At 33.0% G+C, this 24,533-nt stretch overlaps 1 protein-coding gene across 22 annotated transcripts in view; it reads right to left on the bottom strand.

The window, feature by feature from the left end:
• Nucleotides 1-8,500: 8,500 nt before the first annotated feature.
• ADGRL3 (adhesion G protein-coupled receptor L3) overlaps nucleotides 8,501-24,533 on the bottom strand; it is an 871,587-nt gene continuing 855,554 nt past the window's right edge. For 8 of the 22 annotated variants that reach the window (XM_030818864.1, XM_030818863.1, XM_030818866.1 and 5 more), the window contains 2 exons: nucleotides 20,314-20,331; nucleotides 16,033-18,382 (listed from right to left, as the gene is read on the bottom strand). In XM_030818864.1, coding sequence (XP_030674724.1) covers nucleotides 17,583-18,382; nucleotides 20,314-20,331 — 818 coding nt within the window. In that variant the 3' untranslated portion in view covers nucleotides 16,033-17,582. Of the gene's footprint in view, nucleotides 18,383-20,279; nucleotides 20,332-24,533 lie in introns of all 22 variants that reach the window. The other 14 variants (XM_030818881.1, XM_030818880.1, XM_030818879.1 and 11 more) reach the window with 7 other exon arrangements.

Genomic DNA, 24,533 nt, shown 5'->3' on the forward strand with positions numbered 1-24,533 from the left:
AATACAATAAAAAAATAAATTAAATGTTTATTAGATGCTTACTATGGGCAAGGCATAGTTCTGGGCATAGTGTTAAATATTTGCAAAATAATTGGAAATAATTTTTTGGCTAAGCTGTTTCTATCTAGCAGCAGTTATGTATTTATTATTCCACCGACTCTAATGGTGTACTCTAACTTAATATGTAGTAGTAAATAAATACCTAATGGGATAATTAAATCTCAATAGGGACATAATTGCTGAATAGCATTCTAAAACTCTGGAGACACCAGAGCTTTAGCTCATTTAGTCAAATAAATTTTATTATATGCATAGACAGTTTGTATTTTCTCTCTAAAGGATGGTCTTTGCAGCACCTGTTTTTCTGTAACAGTCACATCAGGATTTATTTGTAGTACAATATGCTTAGTTACAACAGTCTTGAGAGTTATAATCCTTTTAAGCACTGCCTTCACTTGAAAGCATTTTCAAACACTTTGGGCATGCGACTACATAAGCCCCAAGTGTGATTTAATCCTCAGTATTGTGGGTTGATCTTGAAGCTGATACTCCTCTGAGAAAATTGAAAGTGTATGTTGATTTTGTATGTTGTTATTTATCTGGGATAACAGGAAATGAAAAATGTAGATCATTCTATCACCTACAAAACTATAGTTTACCAAAATTATGCAACTGCTTTAATGTGAAGCCTATATACAAAAAGATATAGTTCTTTTTTTATGATTAAATTCCACAATTCCAAAATAAATCCAGACTTAAATCTAGCAAATCTTCAGTCAAGCATTACCATTCACATGAACTTTTTTAACTTGATAAAATTTAATCTTATCTGTAATTGAATCACAATTAGGTTTTAATTATTCTAATTAAAGATTTGTATCATTTTCTTACGATAGTCTCCTCTGTAGCTTGTTTTAAATTAAATCTACTGAAAATAACAAGTAATTCTTCTGATGTATGTCCAAGTCACTGAGTCTCAGATTTGGAACATTTCAAACTATTTTTTTAATGAGACCACTCAATAGATTTTTATTTTTGTATAGGTTTTAATATTTCTGGAAATGCTTCAGGAGAAAAATCAAATTTTAGCAGCACATCTTCTTTTTGTTTACTTATAAAACCTCAGACCACTTAGAATAAAACTGAGAATCCCAACAAATAAAACACAACTCTATATACAGATGGATCATTGAGCAGAAGAGGCAGAATTGTAATTGCTCTTAACTTCTGCATTCTTTTGGTAGTTGGAAATCCTATGGCATTATACAAGGAATTGTATTTTCTCCTTGACTCAAAGAATGTGCATCCCCCAGTGAATATTGCATACATACTCCTCTTAGAGTCTCTGTGAGATTGGAAAGAAAAATTCTAGGATTCCTTTTTGTCTGCTAGAATTGTGTGTATATATGCACACACATACACAGCACTCATCCTACACTGCTTAAGTGTTGCTCCTGGGGAATGAACCCCCTGTGCTTTTGGCTTGCCCCAGACGTGAGTCTGAAGCCCTCTGGCACAAAGACTCAGAAGCTGGAGACTGGAAGTCACTGAGATGATGGAAAATAAATCCCAAAACATGTCTGGTCCTGGATTTATCTTCTTCTACCTCAAAGCGCACTGCGTGTCCAAATATTGCGGTCTAGTAGAAGTTACTCTGAGTTGAGAGAGAAGATAGTTGGGTCTTAGTTCTGATTCTGCTGTGTGAGTAAGCCATGTCCTCCATTTCCCTGGGCCTATTGTCCCATAGTTCTGGAGGCTGGGAAGTCCTAGGTCAAGGAGACTGTAATCTGGTGAGGGCCTTGTTTTGTCTTTCCGACTGTCACATTTGTCCTTCTTTGCTGCTGTTGGTGACTGTGCTCCACAGAGAACAATCTTCCTTTCTCATCCTTGTTGCGAATATATACATATATATATATATATATATATATATATATATATATATATTTTTTACTTCTTTCTTTTCCAATAGCCGAGTGTGTTTGTGTTTGTGAGTATATGTGTTGTGTGATAAGATCAGTAATCCATATTCAAATAAGATGCTTAGGTGCAAAGTATGCCTTAGGGAAAGTTCCCCCAGTTTTATCTGAAAGATTGTTTCAAACTGAAAGAAGAATCCTTTTGAGTGTAACAGTTCTTTTATTTAGATGTATATATTGTGGTGGTGTGTATCCCTCAGCTATAAGCCTTCGGACTTGGTGAGAGTAAAAGCCTTTCTGAATATCTCTTGCTAATCCTGGATTAAACCTAATAGCATTTTTATTTCTATCCTATTTTGAGAAAGAGTTTTCATCAAAACCAATTTAATTATCTTTTCAAGGACATATAAGTGTTTAGAAAAAGTAGTATTTCTGTATTTGAAAATTTCGAAGTTACAGAGCGAAATTCAATGCTTTGTTATGAAAATGAGAAGAGTAAATAGAAGAGCTAAACTTTTTCTGATTTCCTAATGTTTACAATCAAGGCCTATTAAGGATAGCACAGAAATTAATTGCAACCAATAGAAATGTGCAGCTTTGTAATATTGATTGAATTGTGACTTTAACTTTTGCTTCTTATTAGCATTACACTGATGAAATGGAAATGGAATTGAGTAAAGATAAACAGTGAATCTCAGTCAGATATGAAGCACGATTTAGATATGAAAGAATGAAGTTCATGAAGTTCATGCCTCACACAGACTTGACAAGCTATAGTATTGTAAGAACTGATGCTAATACCAGTGTATCTGGTCAGCTTCCCCCTCATGCCAGCTTCTAGTAAGACTTTGCTGTTCTAGTCAAAGATATCGTCAGTAGCCTAGGGTTGACCGACCATGGTACCCAATCCTTTGGGCAAAACTGGTCCAGGGAAAGGTGAAAGAACCAAGCATGGTGAATCTGAATCCTTCCTAGCAGCTTTCTAACCAGTTTCAGGGCAGAGACCTTTCATGGAGCCATTCGATTGAAATTCCAAGCTGCTTTCAAACATGCCTCTATGAAAAGAGGCTGTCCTGCTGCAATAATGACAGGTTACAATCCTTAAGTATTTATTATGTGTCAGGCACTGTTCTAAACACTTTAGTAACTCACGCTTTTAACTCTATTACCCAGCAGCCCTATGTGGTAGATTTTATTATTTTCCCAATTTCACAGAGTAGGGAGCTGGGGACACACAGGAATTTGCTCAAAATCACAAAACTAGAAAATGGAGGAAGCAGGCCTTTAACTCAGGCAGTCTAAATTCAAAGTCTGGACACTCAGCCACCATAAAATTGTGCCTTTCAGTAGAAAAAAAAAATCAAGTTATTACACAGGGAGAAACAGAAAAAAGACACAGAAAAAGTCTTTAATGTGTTTATTGTCCTGGTTCTGAACCAGCTCTGGCACCAGCCAAAATCATCCCTGATGAGGTGAATCAATAAATTCCACTAATTCCATTAAAAGTACTTTTAATTCTATTAAAGCATTGGTTCTTTATTTTGTTTACTTTAAGTAAATGTGAATTATGGCTCTATTATTTAAAACCAAAATCTCCTGAAAATACCTAGTAAGAAAGGAGAAACTAGACCACATATGAAACAGATGTATCACGGTAGGAGGGTTTAGCAAGGTAAATAGAAAAAAATAACATAGGAAAATGTGCTGATTAGGAAACCCTGATCAATAATTAGCTCCACCATGAATGAGGTATGGTCTTGAATTGTCAGATGTCCTCTGTAGTTCTCAGTTTACTGTCTATAAAGGAATTGGACTAAATGGTTTCAACCGTTGTTTCAGGTCTTCAGTTCTGTGAATTTACATTATGCACAGAAAAGACAAATAGCTTAAAGTGATAGGTGGAGAAGCCCAGAGAGATGAATGATAATGGCTAGAATAAAATGAGCTGAGGGCTGAAGCAAACTGGAGCTGGGACTACTGAGAGACAGAAGGGAGACAGGAAAGAGCTAGTCGATAAGTAAATCTCTAGACCAAGTGAGACAAGGCGCTGCTGATTTATGGAACAAAGAAACATCAGATAAAATATAAATGACTTTTATGCAACATAGAAACAAAAACAGAAAAAGACTAAGGCTAAGATTAAACATAAAATGAAGACTGAGAGTAAAATTGATAGGTAGGAAAAGAGAAAAAAGATGCTGTATTGCAATGGGATTGAATACAGCTTAGTCCAAATCTTAAGGGAGACTGATTAGGGATGTGGCCAGATGCAAGTGACAATTGGATAAAGAAGAAAGCTCAAGTATATACCTCTGTGAAAAGTAATGGAAAAGAAAATCATTCTAAACTTCACTTTACGTAAGTAATATAAATTAAGCATCTGGAACAAGCAGAATACATAATATAAATAATTTTTCTGCTCCCTTTAGAAAATATTATCTATCATTGCATAACCAAAGTAGCTATCATCAAAAAAAAAAAAAAAAGGTTTAGGGCTCCAAACTTTTCTAAAATACGTGTGTCAGTTATTTGTGTTAACAACTTGTATATCAGAGATGTCACATAAATTGCATATGAGTTGATCATTTTCACCTGTGGTTCTTTTCTCTGTCACAGCAGACATAAATAATCCATTAAGGCATTCTTTCTTACTAATACTGTAGAAAACGTTTGAGGACAGTGGTCCAAACAGACATTACCAGTTGATCAGGAGTTGTCACTAGAGTCAAAAATCATTTGCCATCCCATCACATTATCCACAAAAGTTATGTGTTAATTGGTTTAGGCAATTTAGATGTATAATTCTATGTGTTATTCCAAAAATTGAAGGAGAATACTGGTGGGTGTGAGAATGAAACAAAAATGATTTTTCTATCTAATGAATTGTTCTTCTCTTCCATGCAGTCCTCCATACTATTCCTGTCTAGAGAACCTTTTAGAAATCACTATCAATTATTTACTGAAACTTAAAAAGAAGAATGTGAATTGGGTGGCCCACAAAAGCTAAATACAACACTTAAAGTCATATTGAAGAAACAGTAATTATTATTTATTATGAATAAAAAATGACAATCCTTCAGCTTATAGCTTTATTCTATGGAATTATAATCAACTCAGTTTTACAAAGAGTAGGTTTTTGATAGTTGTCACACTGTGCTAAATGCCATGTAGACATATGGTCTAATGATTGTTAAATTTTCCAGAAAAACTTGAAGATGCTTTTGTTCCATATAAATAGTTCCTGATATGTGTCTGTGATTCTGCCTGATTTAAAATTAATAACTGACCTCTTTCTACTGTGATAATATTCATAATCCCCCCAAATAATGATTGAAACATAGATATTTTTAATAAGAATGTTTATTCTGTGAATTAAATCATGAAAAAGATGATTTAATAAGCCAGTTGATTTGTACTTGAATAATATACTATCCCTAAACCACATTTAGGCAATTAGCTGCATTCATCTGGGGACAAGAAATTTTCTATTTTGAATTTCCTTATTCATCTTTCTTTCTTGCTTTAAAAAGTAAGAAATATTTAAAACATTGTTTTTAAATATTTTAAGAATATTTAAACACGATTAATGCAAATACTCAATATGTATTAAGCAATTAACTCTGTGATTTTCAGCCCCAACTGCACATTGAATCATTGGTGAGCTTTTAGAATTTACTTACACTTGAGAACCACTCCCGGATAGTTTGATTTAATTAGTGTGGTGTGAGGCCTGGCCTTTTTTTTTTTTTTTTTTTTTTTTTTTTAATGTGCTCTAGTTATTCTAAGGCAGGGAAGGCTGGGAAAATACAAAACTAACTACTCTATTGACCTTCACAATATTTGAAAATAGCAAGATAAGTTTAATCAAGGTCTTTTCAAAATAAGTGACTAAAATATAACACTGAATTATTGTATTTTTCATAGGGTCAGTAATTAGCCTTGACTCTGTCTTCTTGGATATTATTCCAATTTTAAAAGCCAAATAATGTCATTATTTATTTTTAATCTTTTAGGCAATGTACGTACACATAGGTTACCAACTGCAAAAAAATCTATTAATTAAATAATTTTAGATTATAGAGACAAAGCCTAATAAATCATGAAAATTTGTTAAATGAAAATTTAAACTAAAGACTAAGCTAGGGCTGAAAAACTGCCTATTGGGTACTCTGCTCATTACCTGGGTCATGGGACCGTTCTTACCCCAAACCTCAGCATCACAAAGTCTACCCATGTAACAAGTCTGCATATGTAACCCCCTGAATCTAAAATAAAAGTTGGCGGGCACCAGTAATCCCAGCTACTCAGAGAGGCTGAGGCAGGAGAATGGCGTGAACCCGGGAGGCGGAGCTTGCAGTGAGCTGACATCTCGCCACTGCACTCCAGCACGCCAGCCTGGGTGACAGAGCGAGACTCCGTCTCAAAAAAAAAAAAAAAGTTTTTATGCATTTTTCCAGTTTGTCTATTTCTTCTTACCGTGTTATTCTGCATTAATGGAAATTAATGGAATTCTGTTTTCTTCAGTTACTGTGGAATGATAGAATTAACAATGTGCTAAAGACTTTCTAAGATGTGAGAAATTACCAGCTTTAAGAAGCATAAAGGGTAAGACAAGGGGAATTATATTTGAGTACACCTTATCTTTTCTTCCCAATATTTAAAATTCATTGTTAATTTTTGGAATATGAGCTTGATTGGTGGAATTAAGGCTGTATACTAAATATCAAATACAAATTCTTTACATCTTATGGTAAGCAAAGCATGAATATCAAAATCAAAATAAAATATTTTAGTGAAATTTTTTTCTAAATTGGAAACATAAAGAGAATTAATATCTTGGAAATTCAGTATGAATCTTGCTTTCAAATAATTTTGATTATCTGAAAGACCATGTTCATTATAAGAATTATCTAATTCATAATTAGACATTTTTCTTTAATACAATGATGTGTTTTGACGTTAATACACTTAACACACAATCACTAATCTGGACAAGATCTTTTATTTCAATGTATACATAAAATCTTCAGAGCAGTTAACATCCTTGAAACTCTTGGATACAACATTTATATTTTCTACTCCCGTTAATGGCAGTAAATCCTGAATAAAGTGTCTCAGAGGTAAACAGAGAAAACAAGTTCACTTTTATCTTATGAGATATTTTAATCAAAGAAGATTATTTGCTAGCAATAAACTTTTTAGTATTATAATGAAACAAAAACTGTAATTGATTTTTTTAAAGTATTTATAAAACTCAAAATGATATTGCTTCCTGGACATTCTTTAATTTTTCACTTTTTGTCATACTTATCTATCTATGTGATTATTCTACACTTTACACAAAGATCAGCAAGTATCTCCAATTTCAACAGTCAGATTGTTTCACATGCTAAAAGCGTTAGTTATCTCTAATAGCTATTTCCATCATGTCTTAAATAAGTGTTTATGAGGAAAATAACACCTAGCTAAGATCTTTTTTCATAATAAGAAATTACTTCATGTATATGTGTATATTTTACATATATATGCAATTATATATATGCAGTTACACACAGACATATGCATAAACACATAAGACACACACACACATATATATACACATATATACATACACGTGTGTGTGTGTGTGTGTATATCGTTTTCCCATCACATTTTTCACCTAACATGCTGGACTAAAAGAGCCGTGGCTTTAGCTTCAGTACCGTTGTAACCATTACCAGCTTTGAGAATAAGCTGTATTTATTTCCAAAAATCAAAACATATATATCTTTTGGTAAAATTGAGCAACATCTAGACACATTTTTCTCCTTTCCTGTAATATATTCCCTAGTACCTAAAAATAACCACTTAGAGGGAATTATAAACCTCATCACAGGCATATGGAAGACATGGAGAAAGCCCAAGTGGCCTGATACTAGCTGGAAGAGCCACAGAGGCGTCACTGAGCACTTGTTTCAAATGCACAACTTCAGACCCCTCACCCCCAAAGACTGACAAAAATCAAAATGTGCATTTTAACGTGATTTTCATTTCATCGATTTGCAGGTATCTCTGCAGGTATTTGCAGGTAGTCTCCTTTTCCCTCCACTTGCTGCAGCCAGATAGATACTTAATATTAGAAGATAGGCAGCTATATTAAAATATAGAGATTCTATGGTTAGGGCAGAATTCTTAGGGCAGTATTCGTCTCAATTTTTCTTTCTCCACCTAAAGATTAGGAGCAGAAATTTAGTGGGGATACTTTAAAAATATTCTTTTATCATGAGTTATAAAGCCAGTTAATACCTGTATTGGAAGAGTCACACCTCCAGTATTTCACGAACATAAAATATACAGAAAAAAACTCAATAGTAACAAGAATATTTTGAGGGGTGTTTCACAAACTGTGTTTCATGGATCAATAGGTTTGCAATGTATTGCTCCTCAGATTCCTTGAGGATTTCAGGAGCAAACAATCTTAGTAAACAACACAATATATACTCCTCTTGGAGTTTTGCAGTGCAGTCTCTGAAATCCTACAGTTTAAAAATCTGTGTTGTGTTTTGTTTCACATCTCCTAAATGTATTTAAACTTAGAACCATCCTTTTTTTTTTTTTTTTTTTTTTTGAGACAGAGTTTCGCTCTCGTTGCCCAAGCTGGAGTGCAATGCCATCTCTTTTTATCAGGTGCAAACTGCTGAATATAGACTGAAAAATGATGCGTTATCACGTTGGAAATACAGTTGTTAAAACTGTTGTGTAAAGATGAAATTTTGAAAAATTGTGTACATAAACTTTTAATTATTATACATGCCATAACAATCGAATGAGCCAGCCATACATATTAAAGTGGAACTTTAACTAGAATTTGATTTAAGAAACAGATTACTATTATCTAACCATCATTAGGGGTGAGAGGACTAATAGAATCAACAAGACACCAACAAAATTTATTTAGTATTAACCCAGAATCTGTTTAAGAATTTTCTGTATGAGAATTTTATGTGTGCCTGGTACACTATGCATATATGTATATCACAGACAAAATGCTGTATTTAGGTATTTGGAGATGAGAAACCCTATTCTTAGAGAAGTTAATTTGCTGAAACTTACAGAATAAGTGACAAAACCAGAATTCAAAAATCAGTCCTCTCTTCTCTCTCAATAGATAGATGGATAAGTAGAAATAGATATATTGATCTCTCTCTCTTTATATGTACATATTATATTTATAGATATATTAAATACCTTATAAAATGGGTTCACATAAACTTTGAGTTCCACGTTATTGCAACATTTCCTTGAATGCTGTTTCCTCCCCTTATTTAAATAAAAAGGGTTTGGTTCATTTCTTTTCAACTAATCATTTAGTTGATGCAGTATAAAATGATTAATAAATAAATAGACTGAGAGATTTTGGTTCAAAATACAATAGCTCTGTGACTGTGAGATCTGAGTTTCAGTTTCCTCCACAAAAGGAGTACACAGTAATATGTTCCATTTTGTCATATTATTGGGAAGATGAAATGAGGCTATGTAAAGTGCCAGGCATACACTAGGCACTCAGGAGCTGCTGATTCTCTTCCATTTCCTTTGCAGAATATTTCTTATGGAAATGCATTTTCAATATTATAAAAAAGTGGCTTCTGAATTCGATTTATCCAGCTGATAGTTGCGCTCATTCAACCAACACTCAGAGTTAGGAAGCTAAATAATCAGAATCCGTGACACTGCAGGATAATGATTATATGACATCTATCTTTGTGATCCAAAATATTTACTAATATGTATATACTACTTTTTATTCAAAAGAAGAATGACACGTCACAATGCATAGCTCTAAAGTCTTATTCGGACCAGAGGTTCGTTGGTGACTGAGTGTCCTACTCCCTCGTTTGAGATGAGGAAAAATAAGACCAGGCAGTAGATGTAAGACTAAATTTGATTATATCTCATTAATGGCACATTTTAAGGTCAAACAGTGAATTCTTAATTTAACTTTTTATCCTTCTGGGAAAGAAAAATTGCCTTATATACACCTCTAGTGGCGGCAGTTCTCTGAAAACAAAGGTTAAACAGGTCTTACATTATATTTCCAATGCATGAAGGGGAGGGTGGCAGGGTGTGAGGTAGTGGACATAGGAAATATATTAGGAGCCCATGTTGCAGTTAATATCCGGAAATTTGAAACACTATCCCAAAACCAAAGTTTGGTAATACCATATAATAACAGTAACTACATCACTTCTTGTTTACTGATATTTTTATTGAGGTTTGTAGCTCATGACTTTACATGTGATTGTACAGAGCATTTAAGGAAAAAAAAGGATGTAAAGGTTGTACAAGGGAAATATCCAATAGCTTGAAATCTGGTAGGTGTATATGAAAAGAATAATGCCACGTGTAAATATATGAGAATCCTAAGAGACCAAGCCACAGTAGCTATATTCTTGCTTCCAAAAAGTGACTTTCTTATCAACAAGGAATAACACAATTAGTTGTTAGTTTTAAAGATAAACGATTGTTTTTTAGAGAGACATATTTTGAATTAGATTTAATGCTCGGCAAGGGGGAAAGCAGCATGGAAAAACTTCCAAGTTATCCATCCGCTTCCAATGCATTCGCAGGAATCAAATGAAGGCAAATCAACCTGACTCTACAAATCTTGATTTTCTAGTTCACAGGCAAAGGTCAGCGTTAAAATATACAAACAAGTGATACTTTATAAATGAACACATTCTGATTGTCTATAGTTGTTTCATGACATATCAGCTTTTATTACTTAGGGTGATGAAGGAAATCTTTATTCTCAAATGAGACATGAAAACCAAATTTAAATGTTTTTTCTCATTTTTATTGATTCAAATGTCATTCAATATGTAAACCAGTTTGACAACTTGAAATTCAGGGCATTAGAAAATACTCCAGAGGACTAGGCACTGATTAGCCTAAGAATATACTCTGTCCTAGTCACTGTGTCCTGAGTTCCAACCCCAAAGACCTCTACCTACTGTTAAAGCATTGAAGATACGGACTTAACTTTGTCAAACATCTTTTGATAACAATCAATATATTTCATTTTGAAGTCAGGATCATTTTGCCTGTTTTACATTCAGAAGAAACAGAGGAATTTTTAAACTTTAAAAAGCTATTTTAGGTCTCGGTTTTAAACATATTTCCTTGCCAATGTAGCAAGAAATTTTGTAGTCTTGGATCATTGAGACAAACTTAACTCCTTTAAGATTTAAAATCCTATGATTTTGGACTAATTGTAAATCTTTTGTAACCTCGTCTATAGATCAAAGAGTGGAGCATCATCATTTAAAAATTATTCAATCTGAAAGGCAATGTTGAAATTAAATAGAAGTCTGCTTTACTTTCCTCTTCTTTCAAACGCTTTCCTTTAGTATTCTAGAATGAAAGGTGCATTTGGAATACTTTTAGATGCATTTGGATTATGGAGTACTTTGATAACCCACCATGTACAGCTGTATGTATAATTTTATGAATTGACTACAATAATTAAAGGCAGAGAACTTGAGAGTAATATTTGTAGCAGACTGGTTATTTGTTCAGTCTCAATGTAATATTCATATATATAATAATAAATTATTCCATAGTATGAATATTGCTTGGTTATGAATTATTTTGTACAATGTACATAATTCTAATATAATATTAATTTCATATGTATTAGAAAGATTCATAATAGAGCTCTAAAAGGTACAAAGCTACTAAAAGCATTAACTCTGTTGGTGTTCAATAGAGTCAGCAGATTAGAGAGTGAAGATGAATTGCGACAAAATACTTATATTTAAGAAACATTTATAAATATTGATGTTTCCTTGAGACAAGGTATAGCTAGATAAGAAATATCTCAAGAGTGTTTAAAGTATTTAATATTTCCTGTGGAATTAGCCGAATGAAATCAGAATATAGGAAACTCCAATTTTACTTTTTGGAATACACTGGTAACATTTGGTATAGTGTATGAGATTTTTATCATTACAAATGACTTTATTATTCTTTCCTGGAAAACTTTTCTCTGTAACTCTAGTTTAGGTCCTGCCACCTTACCATAAGTTTGCTAACTTGTTTGGTTTCTGCTCTTCCGTTGTTCATATTGTGGTTGAAGAAACTTGTTTATCCCAATAGAGGTTTGTTCATGTCTAGTCTTTCTTGATTTCTTCACATAAATCAAAGTTCTCTCACAAGCCTTCTTAAAAATTAGTTTGCATTTACCTTTGAAATACTCTAACGGGACACAAATTATCAAATGAGAACAATGCACTTGACATACTATTAAGAGAAAAAGAAACATCAAAACTTAGCTGAAATCAAGACATTTGAATACTAACTTACAGGTGCTAGATGTGAAAGAAGTGCTGGCTTTTAAATTTTTTTTTTAAATAAAGAAGGAATAGCAATATCTTTCAATGAGATTATGCAAAACTATATTAACTACCTGTTTTATTGCAGAAATCACAAAGTTTTAAATATCGCAAACAAGCTATTTCTTCTGCAGGCTGTAAATAAATGGAATCAGAGTGTGTGAGTATGTGTACAGGTGAAAGTTTCCCTTTTAAACCAAAGAGAGTGTAACCAGTGTTAATCAGTAAATAGGAAAATTTCTTCTTATGGCCTAATCAGAAAAGAAGCAACTACCAACACATTTAAGTTCTGCTAGCCTACAAATGAAAATTTAGTTGTTCAATATTTTTAAGATGTTATAAAGAACATATTTGCTGATTACAAAATTAAATTTAATGTTGGGATCCATTGAATATATTTTATGAGCTCAAAAAAGCTTCTTATGTAAAATCCATTTGCACAAAAATGCTTCCATAAGCTATTGTGCAATGTTGCTGCTTTGCTTTTGTGCCTCCATCTTTATAATTTAATGATGTGCAGAAATCTAACATAAGCTGTCTTGAAAACATTACTTGGAAATGCACAGTAATTGTTTATGATGTGGTAAGTTAAAATTATGAATTACTAAAAATGAACTAATTAAATTTTAACACCTTGGTCTACAATATACTGGGAACTTCATATATATTGTTATCTCAAAAATTTTCTTAGAAAAGAAAGGACATTCATGCCAATATCTTCAGATTTGCTCAAAACTAAATAGACTTTGGGTTTTTGTTTTTTACACTCTCTAAATCTGAATTGACATGCATTACAGTTTCGTAGTGTTGGTTTTTTTCCCTCTGCAGTACATCACAGGCCAAGAGCTGTGGCTCAGAACTGTAATCATGGCTACTCAGGAGGCTGAGACAATAGGATCACTTGAGCCCAGGAGTCTGAGGCTGCAGTGAGCTGGGATTGTGCCACTGCCCTTCAGTCTTCAGTGACAGAGCAAGACCCCATCTCTTTAAACCAACAACAAAAAAATCCAAGCAGTAGCACTTCGGTACAGTACTGATAGACAACTTCTAAAAACTAATTGTTTTTTCATTATTAGGGGATGATATAGATTAGTCTGGAGTTGATCTTTAGAAAACTCATAAACTATTTTTCCTCTCCCTTTTGATCTTTACAGTAGTGTAGAAAGTCAGTCGAAATTTTTAATGTCATTCCTGAAAAAAAGCAAGTTAGTCAATAACATTTCAACATGTGTTGGGGGCCCAGGGAAGCTGAAGACAATGCCTAAAGTTAAATATGCGGGTCCTTTATAAATGTTACTAATTCCCTTATATGCTTATATTATGAAAAGTCTTGTCATACCAATTAAGTTAATATTAATAAGAATCTTAAGCCTAGATCTTAAAGATCCTTTCCTTAATATGTCAACATTTTTAGTTATGATGGATATTTTAAAATACAGATGATAAACTACATCTTAATTTAGAGTCAATGTGATTTTTTTTTTACAGGAAGTTAAGGATATTTCCCTTATCTGCTTTTTATTAATATATTTTCCTGATTATTGTTACTTCAAGATAATTGTTCTGTCAGTTCATTTTTGTTATTAGAATTATTTTAGCACAGTAATTTATTATTCAATTTCAGTCTGTTTAATTATACTATAGTGGAAACAAGAAGGGATGCCCATGAAATTTAATTCCAACCAATTTCTCCTTCACAAAATTTGGACTTTGCCACAAATATTTATCAATTAGGAACAGAGGCTGTGCAGCAATCCATCAGTTGCAGAATTAACTAAACATGAGGTCCATTCGCTAGTGTCCCTGATAAAGTATCATGTGAACTAGATTTCAAAGAGGAAAAACAACCAAGTCTAAAAATGTTATAAAAATATTATTTGAGAAGAAAGTAATCATTTGTTTGTTTCAGTGGCATAAGTTTTACTTCTAGCTGGCTAAATAAGCTGTATTATAGCTGTATAGTATATCTGTTTGATGGAAATTTACTTCTTACTGGAAATTCAGATGAACACATAAAAATATACAGATAAGCAGGTCATAAATGTCTCAGGATCTTAAAAAAATTGAGTCACAAAAGGTGGTAGAAAAAAGAAAAATTTAAAAATCATCAATTCATCAATAGCTCTATAAGAAAATGTATATGAAGAAAAAGATTCAAGTTCAGGAATTCAACCCTTGCTAGTGTAAACAGGACAAAATGAATACGTTAGATATATGCAAATTTCTATTGAGATGTATGTAAAATTAGCTTCTTTATCCATTTTATTTTTTTTTATTACGGTTACATAATACTTGCAGGGGAAATTTCTCTCTGTTATAATCTTTGGGATCTTAAGTCTCTCTGAAAGAATGCCATTTATGATGTATAGAGTTCAAAAATCTCACTCTTTTTTCTTGATGCAAGAGCTTGGTAGTAACTTTATATGCTGAATGTTCTTCTGCACCAGTTTGTGTATTCAAGTGATCGTTCTTCAATTTGGTCTATGTAGAGCTTGAGAGGCTACCTGCTTCAAATTTCCATATAGAAACACAAAAAGAATGGGCAGGGAGGTAGCAATGTCAGAAAATCAGCAAGCTGAATTGAGGTAGTTTCCCCATTTTTCTGTGAAACCAGCTTCTTACTGACAGAGTTGCTTTCATGTAGATTACTGTTTGACAAAACAAGCATAAGTGCTCATAATCCACAGACCACATTTGTGTTTCTGAAGTTACCATAAACACATCTAAAAAGGATTCTTTTATTGCCAAATGTATTCTATGTATCAGGTGGGTTAAAAGCCTTGGACGTGCTAATATTGCCATAGTGTGGTGTGAGAAAACCTAATTACCATTAACGCTTGTGATTCTCCTCCAACATAAAATCTGTAAACTTAAAAAGTATTCATGCCAATTGACTAAAAAAGAATGATACATAAAATGTTTTGAGGTGATGTGAAGGTTATGATGCACTCTGGCTCAGCAGAAATTTTTTTGTCATGTATTTATAAACTATATACAGATTATTGGCCATTCTCTAAACTTGATTTAAGATAGTCATTTATAGATGGATAGTGTTGTTTAGATTTTTGAAAAAGGAAACCCCGAGATAAAACACACTACAGGAGAAATTATAATTTGGCAGATTCCTTTCAGCTTTGCCCTAACAGGGGGTCTGTACTTGGACCCTGCTATAAAGGATCTGCAGTAATGAGAGATCTAGAAAGTTTCTTTGAAAGAACTTCTTTATCTTTTCCTATTTCCCTCATATATAGAATAAGAAAAAAACACAATAAAAGTCTTATTGTATCTTTATAAAATGAATATTCTCTTTGCAGCTTTTAGCAAATTGAGGGAATTTGAATTTCTAACATCAAAATGGAATGTACAAAGGAGGAAAAAATATGACTCACCCAGCCCCCAAATTTGATATTTATATCTCTGATTGAATCTGGTTTTAAAGGTAAGCATAGTGACTGCAGCTGGTTTATAGATAAGCAAACAGTAACATATATGTTAACCTGCTCAAAATCAAGTTATGCCTCTGATTTCAGCCAAAATAAACATGCCCATTCCATTTTTCTGGTTTACTTTGTCTGCAAACCTGTATGATTTTGTGCTTAGCTTATTCATCTAGGCAGATTGATTTCTTTTGCATGGCTCATTTGGGCCACAGAGGATTAGCAAAGTTTATGTATTGAAAACAGAAGGAAAGAAAGGCGAGAAAAATAAGAAGACTAATTAATCATATAGTACATACATCAATACAGTATCTTCTAAATCTCAATCAATCAGTTGTTTATTGGTTGGCAAACAAGTTTCACTTTACAACAAATATTAGTAATGAGGTCATCCAACTTTGAGACCATACAAAATGGATCATAAATTAAAAAAAAAATTATATGTGCTGCTAATTTACCTTTTGTATTCCTACATTACTCAAAATCCTGTCAAATAAATACATTTTCCTGTTAATAAACAGAAGACCTTTTTAAAAAAAATCACTTCAAAGTAATTTGACCTTCCAATTCTTACGAGGGAGTGAATTTCCTCTAAAAAGTGGTAGTGCAGGTGCCCACTTGGGGATCAGACTGAGCATTCAGCACTTTAATGCCTATGGAAAACCGTTTTTCACATGCAGAAGCCCCACTAGTTCTATAGACACCTTTTGACTTCTAGAATCATAGCTAGTGTCCTGGTGATGAACTGCTTGCCAAATATGCTTTGCATTACAACAGATGTGCCCTGTAAACATAAAAGTTTGTCCTGCTCTAATTTGCAAAAAACACTGTTGGAAATATTCTGACTGCATAAAGATATATAGTGAGGGAAGGAAGTCTAATTTTATTTATTTTTTTTTTTTTGTAAAAAATAATTTGTTTGCATTACTAGAAAATGATTCTTATAAAGTGATAGTTCCATTTATTTATTTTTTGCCAGGCGAAATTTTAAAGGAAAAAAAGGCAAAAAAGAAAAAAAGAAAGAAAATGAAGAAAGAGAAGAAAGGAAGGAAACTTTGCTCTCTTACTGGTAGACAAACTTGCAAGACCAGCACAAAAGAAAAAGAAAATTTCTTTTTTTTTTTTTTTCTACTACATTAACAGGACTCAAATTCTGGAGGAACAGAAAGCAGACTATATGTGCAATGCTAGTATCTGTACATTACATAGAAATTGTTCAACTTTTTTTTCTGCCATTAGTTTTATCATCAGTTAATACAGCAAATCATAAAATATGCATTTAGCATATAATTCTAGAATTCCCCTCCATTTCCTTATTAATTAATTTTGTTGTTTTATTTTGTTTTCCACAGCTATTCCAGCTGTGGTGAATTCAGGTTGTGAGTGACCAAAAACCCTATGTGATACAGTTTTGCTTTGCTTTTATGTTTGTTTGTGCAGCACTCCAATCTAGATGCAGCATTGTTACTAATTTCAGACAATTGTTCTGGCCTTTTAAAAAGCAGGTCCTTGTAATTTTAGTAACAGAGCATCAGAGATGTTAAAACATACACAACATAATTCAACAAGGCCACAATGAGTGCCATTTTCTTCATATCTTGTTCATTAACATAATGAAGTCTCCACCTGAAGGGGAAAGGACAAGAAAGGATGGGGTACAGGGGAATTTTAGCAGTTATCTTTCTCCCCTGGACTGACCTAAAAATCCCATTAAAAAAAAAAAAGTCTGAGAGTTTGTTTGTCTTTTCAGGACAGCATAAAGATTCAGGAGTACACACATTATTACCACTGCTTATATCAACTCAGAACAGTCAACAAGGTGTTAGCAGTTTTGTTGGTTTCCATTTCTGTGTCATCTTCTATAGACTAGTGACCAAATGAGCAGGTCCTTTTGAACTTCCCTCGGGAGGGGTCCCATCTTTGTTTGGAGGAACTATAAATCCATCACTGCTGCCGCGACCTAGCTGGTAGTAAGTATGCAGCTGATGGACGTGGTTTCTGGAACCCAGGTTTGGCATGCTTTTGTAGTAAACATCTTCGGCATCACCACATTTGGCCGGTGGGGGTTCGGTCTGGGTGCTGGTGGTAACACTCTCTGTGGCGGCCACACCAGCCAGTGTCGGCATGCTGGTATAGAGAGAGTCTCTATGGGGTGACTGGAGATCTTCTGTGTGCTCGTTGGTTAGCAAAGGGAAAAAGCTCTCGCTGTGGTCTTGGGGGATCCGCCTTCTGGTATAATGGTGTGGCTGGTGGTTCTCGGTGGAGTATACTCTTGGGGGCAGCAAAGGAGCATCAGATTCCTCATGAATGAGTTCCAGGCCCAAACTCTCCTCGTGGTTAAACGAGGTGGCATCATCCAGGACAATGGCATCATCTTCCCTTCCACTGCCGAGGTTATTCACCAGCTTGTTCATCAGATTCCTGTTCTGTTCGCTGGAGCGCTCGTGGTTGTTCAGGTAGGAAGGGATATAGCTGGAAGTGAGTTCCTTCAGAATCTTTTTCTCTAGGGCGGTCTCGTTATGGTTATAGCCACGGTCTATAATTTGCACACAGTTGCTCAGGTATTCGCCGCTGGCAATGCTGTAACTATTGCCATGGTTACCATTCAGTGGTAGAGTATCCATGACACTTGTATCCCTGGCATTGTTCAGAAGCCCCTCTGAAAAAGATTACAAGATACTATGACATTTATATCCAACAAGCCATAGAACACACACACAAACACAGAAGCAAAAACATTCATCGACTATGAAATATGTATAAATTGCCAGCATTTACTTAAGTATAAAATGTTTGGAGGGAAACAGAAAATACTATTAAATCTATATATGTGTATAATTGGACCAGTGATTGAAACCATATAAATGGGAAAATCATATTTAAAGTAAATCTTTAAAAGAATTTTTAAAAACCTATAAATTATCAATTTGCAATTGCCACACAAACACTGGCTGACATTATTGGAAGTATATTTGGTTATAACTTGGACAAAATAACATAAAATTTTGGTGTAGTCATTCATAGCTTTCAATTTATACACATCAAAGTCAGTTAAATAATTCATTACCTTTAATTTTACAAATTGTCTTAGCACCAAAATAGGTATAATATTAACATAATTCATGTGTGGTACTTTGAATATACTGGTCAAAAGTAAAAGCAACAAGCAGTGTCTAATAAACTGATATTTAATTTTGTAAGATTAAAAATAATCCCTTCATACAAAACCACAAAAGGATTATGTTAAATTTCTCAGAATGATGAGGTCATGAAATAATGTTTAGTCAGATAAATGGCACATCAAAAGAATTTACACCTAGGAATTTTCAAAACAAAAGTATTTGGATTTACTTTCTAATTTTTTTTTTCTGCTATAAGCATTTTGGCTGTTATTGTATACTATCCCATCAGAGATTTTTTTAGGGTCATTAAGTAATAAATACTACAAAAGAATTTGTAAAGACACAGGTATCTGGTGCCTAAAAACATTGTGTCAGTATTAATGTTACCATTATATAATGAGTGATGGATTTGTGTGCATGTTAAAGTTTGGGTTTAAAAGAGGATAAACATTTTATTCTGGTAAGAAACAGCTGCAGTGAAATAAATCTGACCACATATTTCTTCAAGGTTTTTGCATTCCATTGAATGAACAGAAATACAAGAATCTATAATAGTTTCATAAATCACTTCAAATGCAACCACAAAATGAAAAAACACATTTAACCAATATTGGTAAATAAGAAAGGATGTTTATTTACAGAAATATTAATTGGAGAATTCTATTAAACTTCTTAATATATTGCTAACTTGTGAAAATACAGCATTCATTCTATATCTGTGATGCAGTTATTTATCAAAACTCAACTAGTTCATTGCTGGTTTAAATTCTGTGTTTCAAATATGCCAATTTTTATTTGGACTCCTGATGCATCCTGTGTATTCAAGTAAGACAGTTTTCAAAATTAGCAATGCATAAATTGTATTAATAAGCAGCCATCACAGACATAGGGTGAAGCGATTTATTTTCATTTTATATCTTGTAGACAAATCCACAATGTTAGGAAAAAATAAAAGTAAATGCTTCTTAAAGGGCTGTATGTGATGGGTGATAGCTTTTGCAGAAGCTGCTATGGTATGCTTGATGGCTATGGTTGGATGGCTGATGCATTGAAACACGTGTTTATTATTTCGGTTTGTCAATGCATTAGGTACGGGCTGAAACCAGCCATAGTAAAATAAAGTGGATATGTTGCACGTGACACATTTTTATGATGGAATGTACTAATAAAAATTAAAAGTTTATGAATTACTTAGCAAAAATAAATGCTTAATTTAAAAACAATTTAACTCACACAAACATTACATGAAACTTAACAACTATGTTGATTATGTGACAATAAAAGAATCAGACAACAAAAGCGTCTAATCTCTATTAACATATATTTATGTAAGTCGATTCATAGGCTTTTTAGTTTTTAAATTGTGAGATGAACTGTTTTTAATAACTACATCATCTATATGTGATGCAATAAAAGTGAACTAAAAAAAATTACATTTGATATGCAATGTTTAGCTTTACTCCCATACTTGTCTCTCTGTAGGGCTCTAAACGACAGCATGAAGAAAAGGAAAGAAAAAACAACAAGTAAGCTTACAGCGACAGTAGAAGAAACATGAGTAAAAAGCAAATTGATGATATGCAGAAAAAAGAGTCAAAGGAAATAATTTCCACTGCCCCAAAATTCATGAGTCTGGGTTACATGATTTATCATAATTAAAAATACTGAAATGTTAGTCAGAAAATAAGAAATCCCCCTTAACACATGCTAATATAATGAGTCTTTAATAAGCGTTTCCATTTGTAAATTTCAAACAAATACACACTTAAGATTATCACATAAAGCAAGGAGAGTAAAAATTTGAGGGCAGACCATGACTATTTTCACCAATATATTTCAATGTCACACACGTGTGTGTTTGTTTGTTAGAGTGTACCTGCTCCAAGGAATGTTATTTAATTTTAAATTTTTTCAGTAAAAGTATAAATAAAATCTGAAGCTTTTATACAGAGAGAAACCAGAATTGACGACTTTCATAATCGTGTTCATTTTTTCCCGCCTTATGTATCTTCTCTTTTCCTGCACAAAAGTTATTTCTCTATTATACATATATGAATCTTTTTTATCAGTTTTAAATAAAAACTGACCAATATTGTCATTTTTGGAGCTCATATTCAAAGGTTGTGTAACTATGGAGGAAAAAAAGGTTAAATTTATTTATTATTCCGAATACAGAAAATGTGAGAGGGGAAAAACGCAACCAACAATATTAGGTTTCCTTCTGGATGGTTGCACAGTTGTATGCAATCAAACATTTTGAGAGTTGATCCTTTACAAACACAATCCTATCAAAATTATTTTTTTTAAGGAAAAAAACCTCTTATTTTAGCCAGGTTAACAGAGCTGTTCTTGCTGATTTTGTCCACAAAAAGAGTAAAGTATCATAAAATAAAAACGAGCAAATTCACTGGGCCAGATCATTTCAAAGGGTTCTATCTTACTATAATTTAATGACAGGTTAAAGAGACAGTTTTGGTACTTTAAATGTTGATTTGCTTCTCAGCAGAAAGATCAACAACATTTCAAAATGCAGAGGAAATCTCTTTTAAAGTTTCAAAAGAACTTTGAAATAAGAATTTGAAAGGAAGGGCCAAGCCAGTATATCGAGAGATGTAAATGCTTGCAGGCTCATTATGGCTCATTCCTTAAATGAAAGCATTTTAGAACTGGAAAGCACATGAGAGATCATTGAAATTCAATTCCCACTTTTCAGAGAAGAGGAGACTGCAGCCCAGAGGGGCTGAGGCTTTATCTAACACCACCCTGCTAATATGGCAGAACTGGGATCAGAAAAACGTCTTCCAGACTTCTTCCAATTCTGTCTGCTGCAATCTCCTTCACTTCACATCTGCCTTAGGCTTTGAAAACTATCACAGAAAGTCTATTTATATACATTCTAAAATGATCTTGTATTCTTACCAACTATAATATATTCTTCACTATATTCTGTTCTAGGACTATGTATCTTTAAAGTTTTAGAATTGAATTAAATTACTTTAAAATGTAAATTATTTTAGTAAAATCATGACTTCCTCTCTAAATTATGTTTTGTTGATAGGTTTTTGTATAATGAGATTTATCTTTACAAAAATTAAATTCCTAATACTGTAAAGAAGATAATGGTCCAGAAGTACTCTGCATGAAATTTAAAATATTTCCAGATAGACTCTAAATTCAGTGTAATAAAAGTATATTATTCATCTTCATTCCTAATTCTGTATGCCTCAGTAACACAATAAACACATCTTTACATATTTTAAATAAACGGTGTTACAACCAAGAATAGATACTTTAAATCAGAATGCTTCTATGCTTGGATAGCATTGGTGCAACTGAACCAGAGGACCCACACAATAGAACCAAGTGGTAATTCAACATAAACCACTCCAGTACATACCGAGCCACCTATATTTCATGTAAGATTTCACCTTGCCAGTAAGAATATAAGTGCATTCATCTGAAAGTATAAGATTAGTAGCAATATGACAATCACCAAGATTTATTTTTGGTCAGTGGTAAAAAAGAATTATTTTAAGCACTACCATAGTTTCTTAACCTCTTAAAAAATATTAAAACATTAAATAGTGTACAATTCAACTTCTGACTCTGGAAAACATTAATAAAGTTATTTAATTTGTTTTTTTAAAAAAGTCAGTAAAAGTTATCGAATTTACTAGAATAAAAGGCAAATCCATTCAGAAGAATCCTTTGTATATTTATTGATAATCTCAGTAGCAATAACCAGTCATAGATCCCAAGAATAAAAGTTTGTATCCAATACAGTATTATTTAAAATTCTTACATTGTGAGAACTACAGTTTGATAGCTTTTATAGAAGTATTCCATCCGTGGAAAAATCTCATACTTTAAGATACCAGTAAAAATAAAGTAAGACAAGAAGGCAGATATTGAATTAGGAAAAACATACAGATTAATCAGTTTTACTTTTTCATTATATAAGAAGTTAGAAATTATATCTGAATTAGCAAAAAAGCTAAACAAAATGTGGTCCAAATTTATTATTTGTTTTAAAATAAATACCTATGACTCTTCTATGTAGGGTGAATAAAGTAGAATACATTTAATTTCCAGATAGGGTGAAAATCTTCATTTAACATCATTCAAAATTTACTAATATGTCAGCACATGTTAATATGTTTATAATGACACAATTACCTGTCACTTATCCTAAGGAAAACAAAGAAAAAAGCAAAATAAAACAAGCCTTTATAAGGTTTACCAAATTGTTCTGCCAAACCACATCTGATGAATTATGTAATGTACGATTCATTGAGTGCTACAATGAAATAGGGACATTGAGATATAAAGAGACACTTTAGGTGGAGTAACCAAGAAGAAAGACCCAGATACTGTCTCATATTGATGATTCTGATTCATTACAGAAATGGAAGACTAAAGGAAGACAGCTTAGCTGTTTCCAAGTATTTAAAGGATTGCCACAGACAACAGAAGAATGCTTTGCTCTTCTTTGCTCTAGAGGCCAGAGAAAAATTTCAGCTTAGTGGAAGAAAAAAATATATACGTAACAAATGGAGTGTTTCAACAATAGAATATATGAGATTCTGAGGTGGGATGGGCCCCATTATAGGAAATACTTAAGCACAAGCTGACAGAATGTCAGCAATGATGTAAAGAGAATTCAATGAGCTCTATGCCTTCTAATTCTAAAGACATGTATCCCTTAAGAAATTTGAAGTTCAAAGTGAGCTGAATTATTTCATTGTATCGACAAACGACTTGCCTATATTCCTGTAGTCACTTTTGATTACTGACTTTGGTGTTTCTGAAATAATGTAAAATCATTCTTTGTATCTGGCAAGATGCCTCCTGGGGAAGCTCAGATGGTTTTAGACACATAATGGCCTTATTTTAACAAATATATCCTTTTCTGCAATGGCACATTCTCACTAAGTTGCACACACTCACACCACTAATCTTTCACCTGTGACTGAGAAAGAAAAAAAAAAAAACAACAAAGATTTCCACAGAGGATAGTAGAAATTTTATTAAAAATTGCCTAGAAAATTTAAATACTGCCAGTCACATCCAACTTGAAAGAATCATGGAAGTCTCTCTGTAATTGTGAATTTTCTTTCAAATATAATTTTAAGTAAGTGGATCGCTGACTAGGACTTTTATAAAACTTTTATTTGAATAATTTTCTCTTGTGGTCTGTTTACATATGATATATTTTAAGCTTTCTGTGTTCCTAACACATTTTTATACTCAGGAAAGGTAAAACCACGTCCGAATGCTTATATTGTAAGTGGTTTTAAAGAGATCTATGGTGGTTTGTTTTTCTTTCTGAGATACAATTAATTTTTGGATCATTTTCAAGCTGGAGGATGTACAGAGGAACCATACTCAAAAGCCTTGTTTTTAACATGTAGCCACAGAAGAAAAAGCAATTTTATGACCTGCCTGAGCCAGCTCTTATTGGCAAGGGCAGAGCTAAGGCAGAACCCAAGCTGCTACTGCCCAGTACACTGTCTTTATCCTCCACTGCTTACTTCAATGTAATTCTCCCCAGAGTTGATTTAAATGCTTTCATCAGTACTAATGGTTTGTGCTCAGAGTGTACTTTATGGCATAACAAAGTAAGATTTGTTTTCTTGATCTTGTAATATTAAGACTATTGAATCAAGTCTTCTTTTATATTACTTACCT

The sequence above is a fragment of the Nomascus leucogenys genome, chromosome 9 (genome assembly GCF_006542625.1).
Source record: "Nomascus leucogenys isolate Asia chromosome 9, Asia_NLE_v1, whole genome shotgun sequence".
Taxonomy (NCBI): Eukaryota; Metazoa; Chordata; class Mammalia; order Primates; family Hylobatidae; genus Nomascus; species Nomascus leucogenys.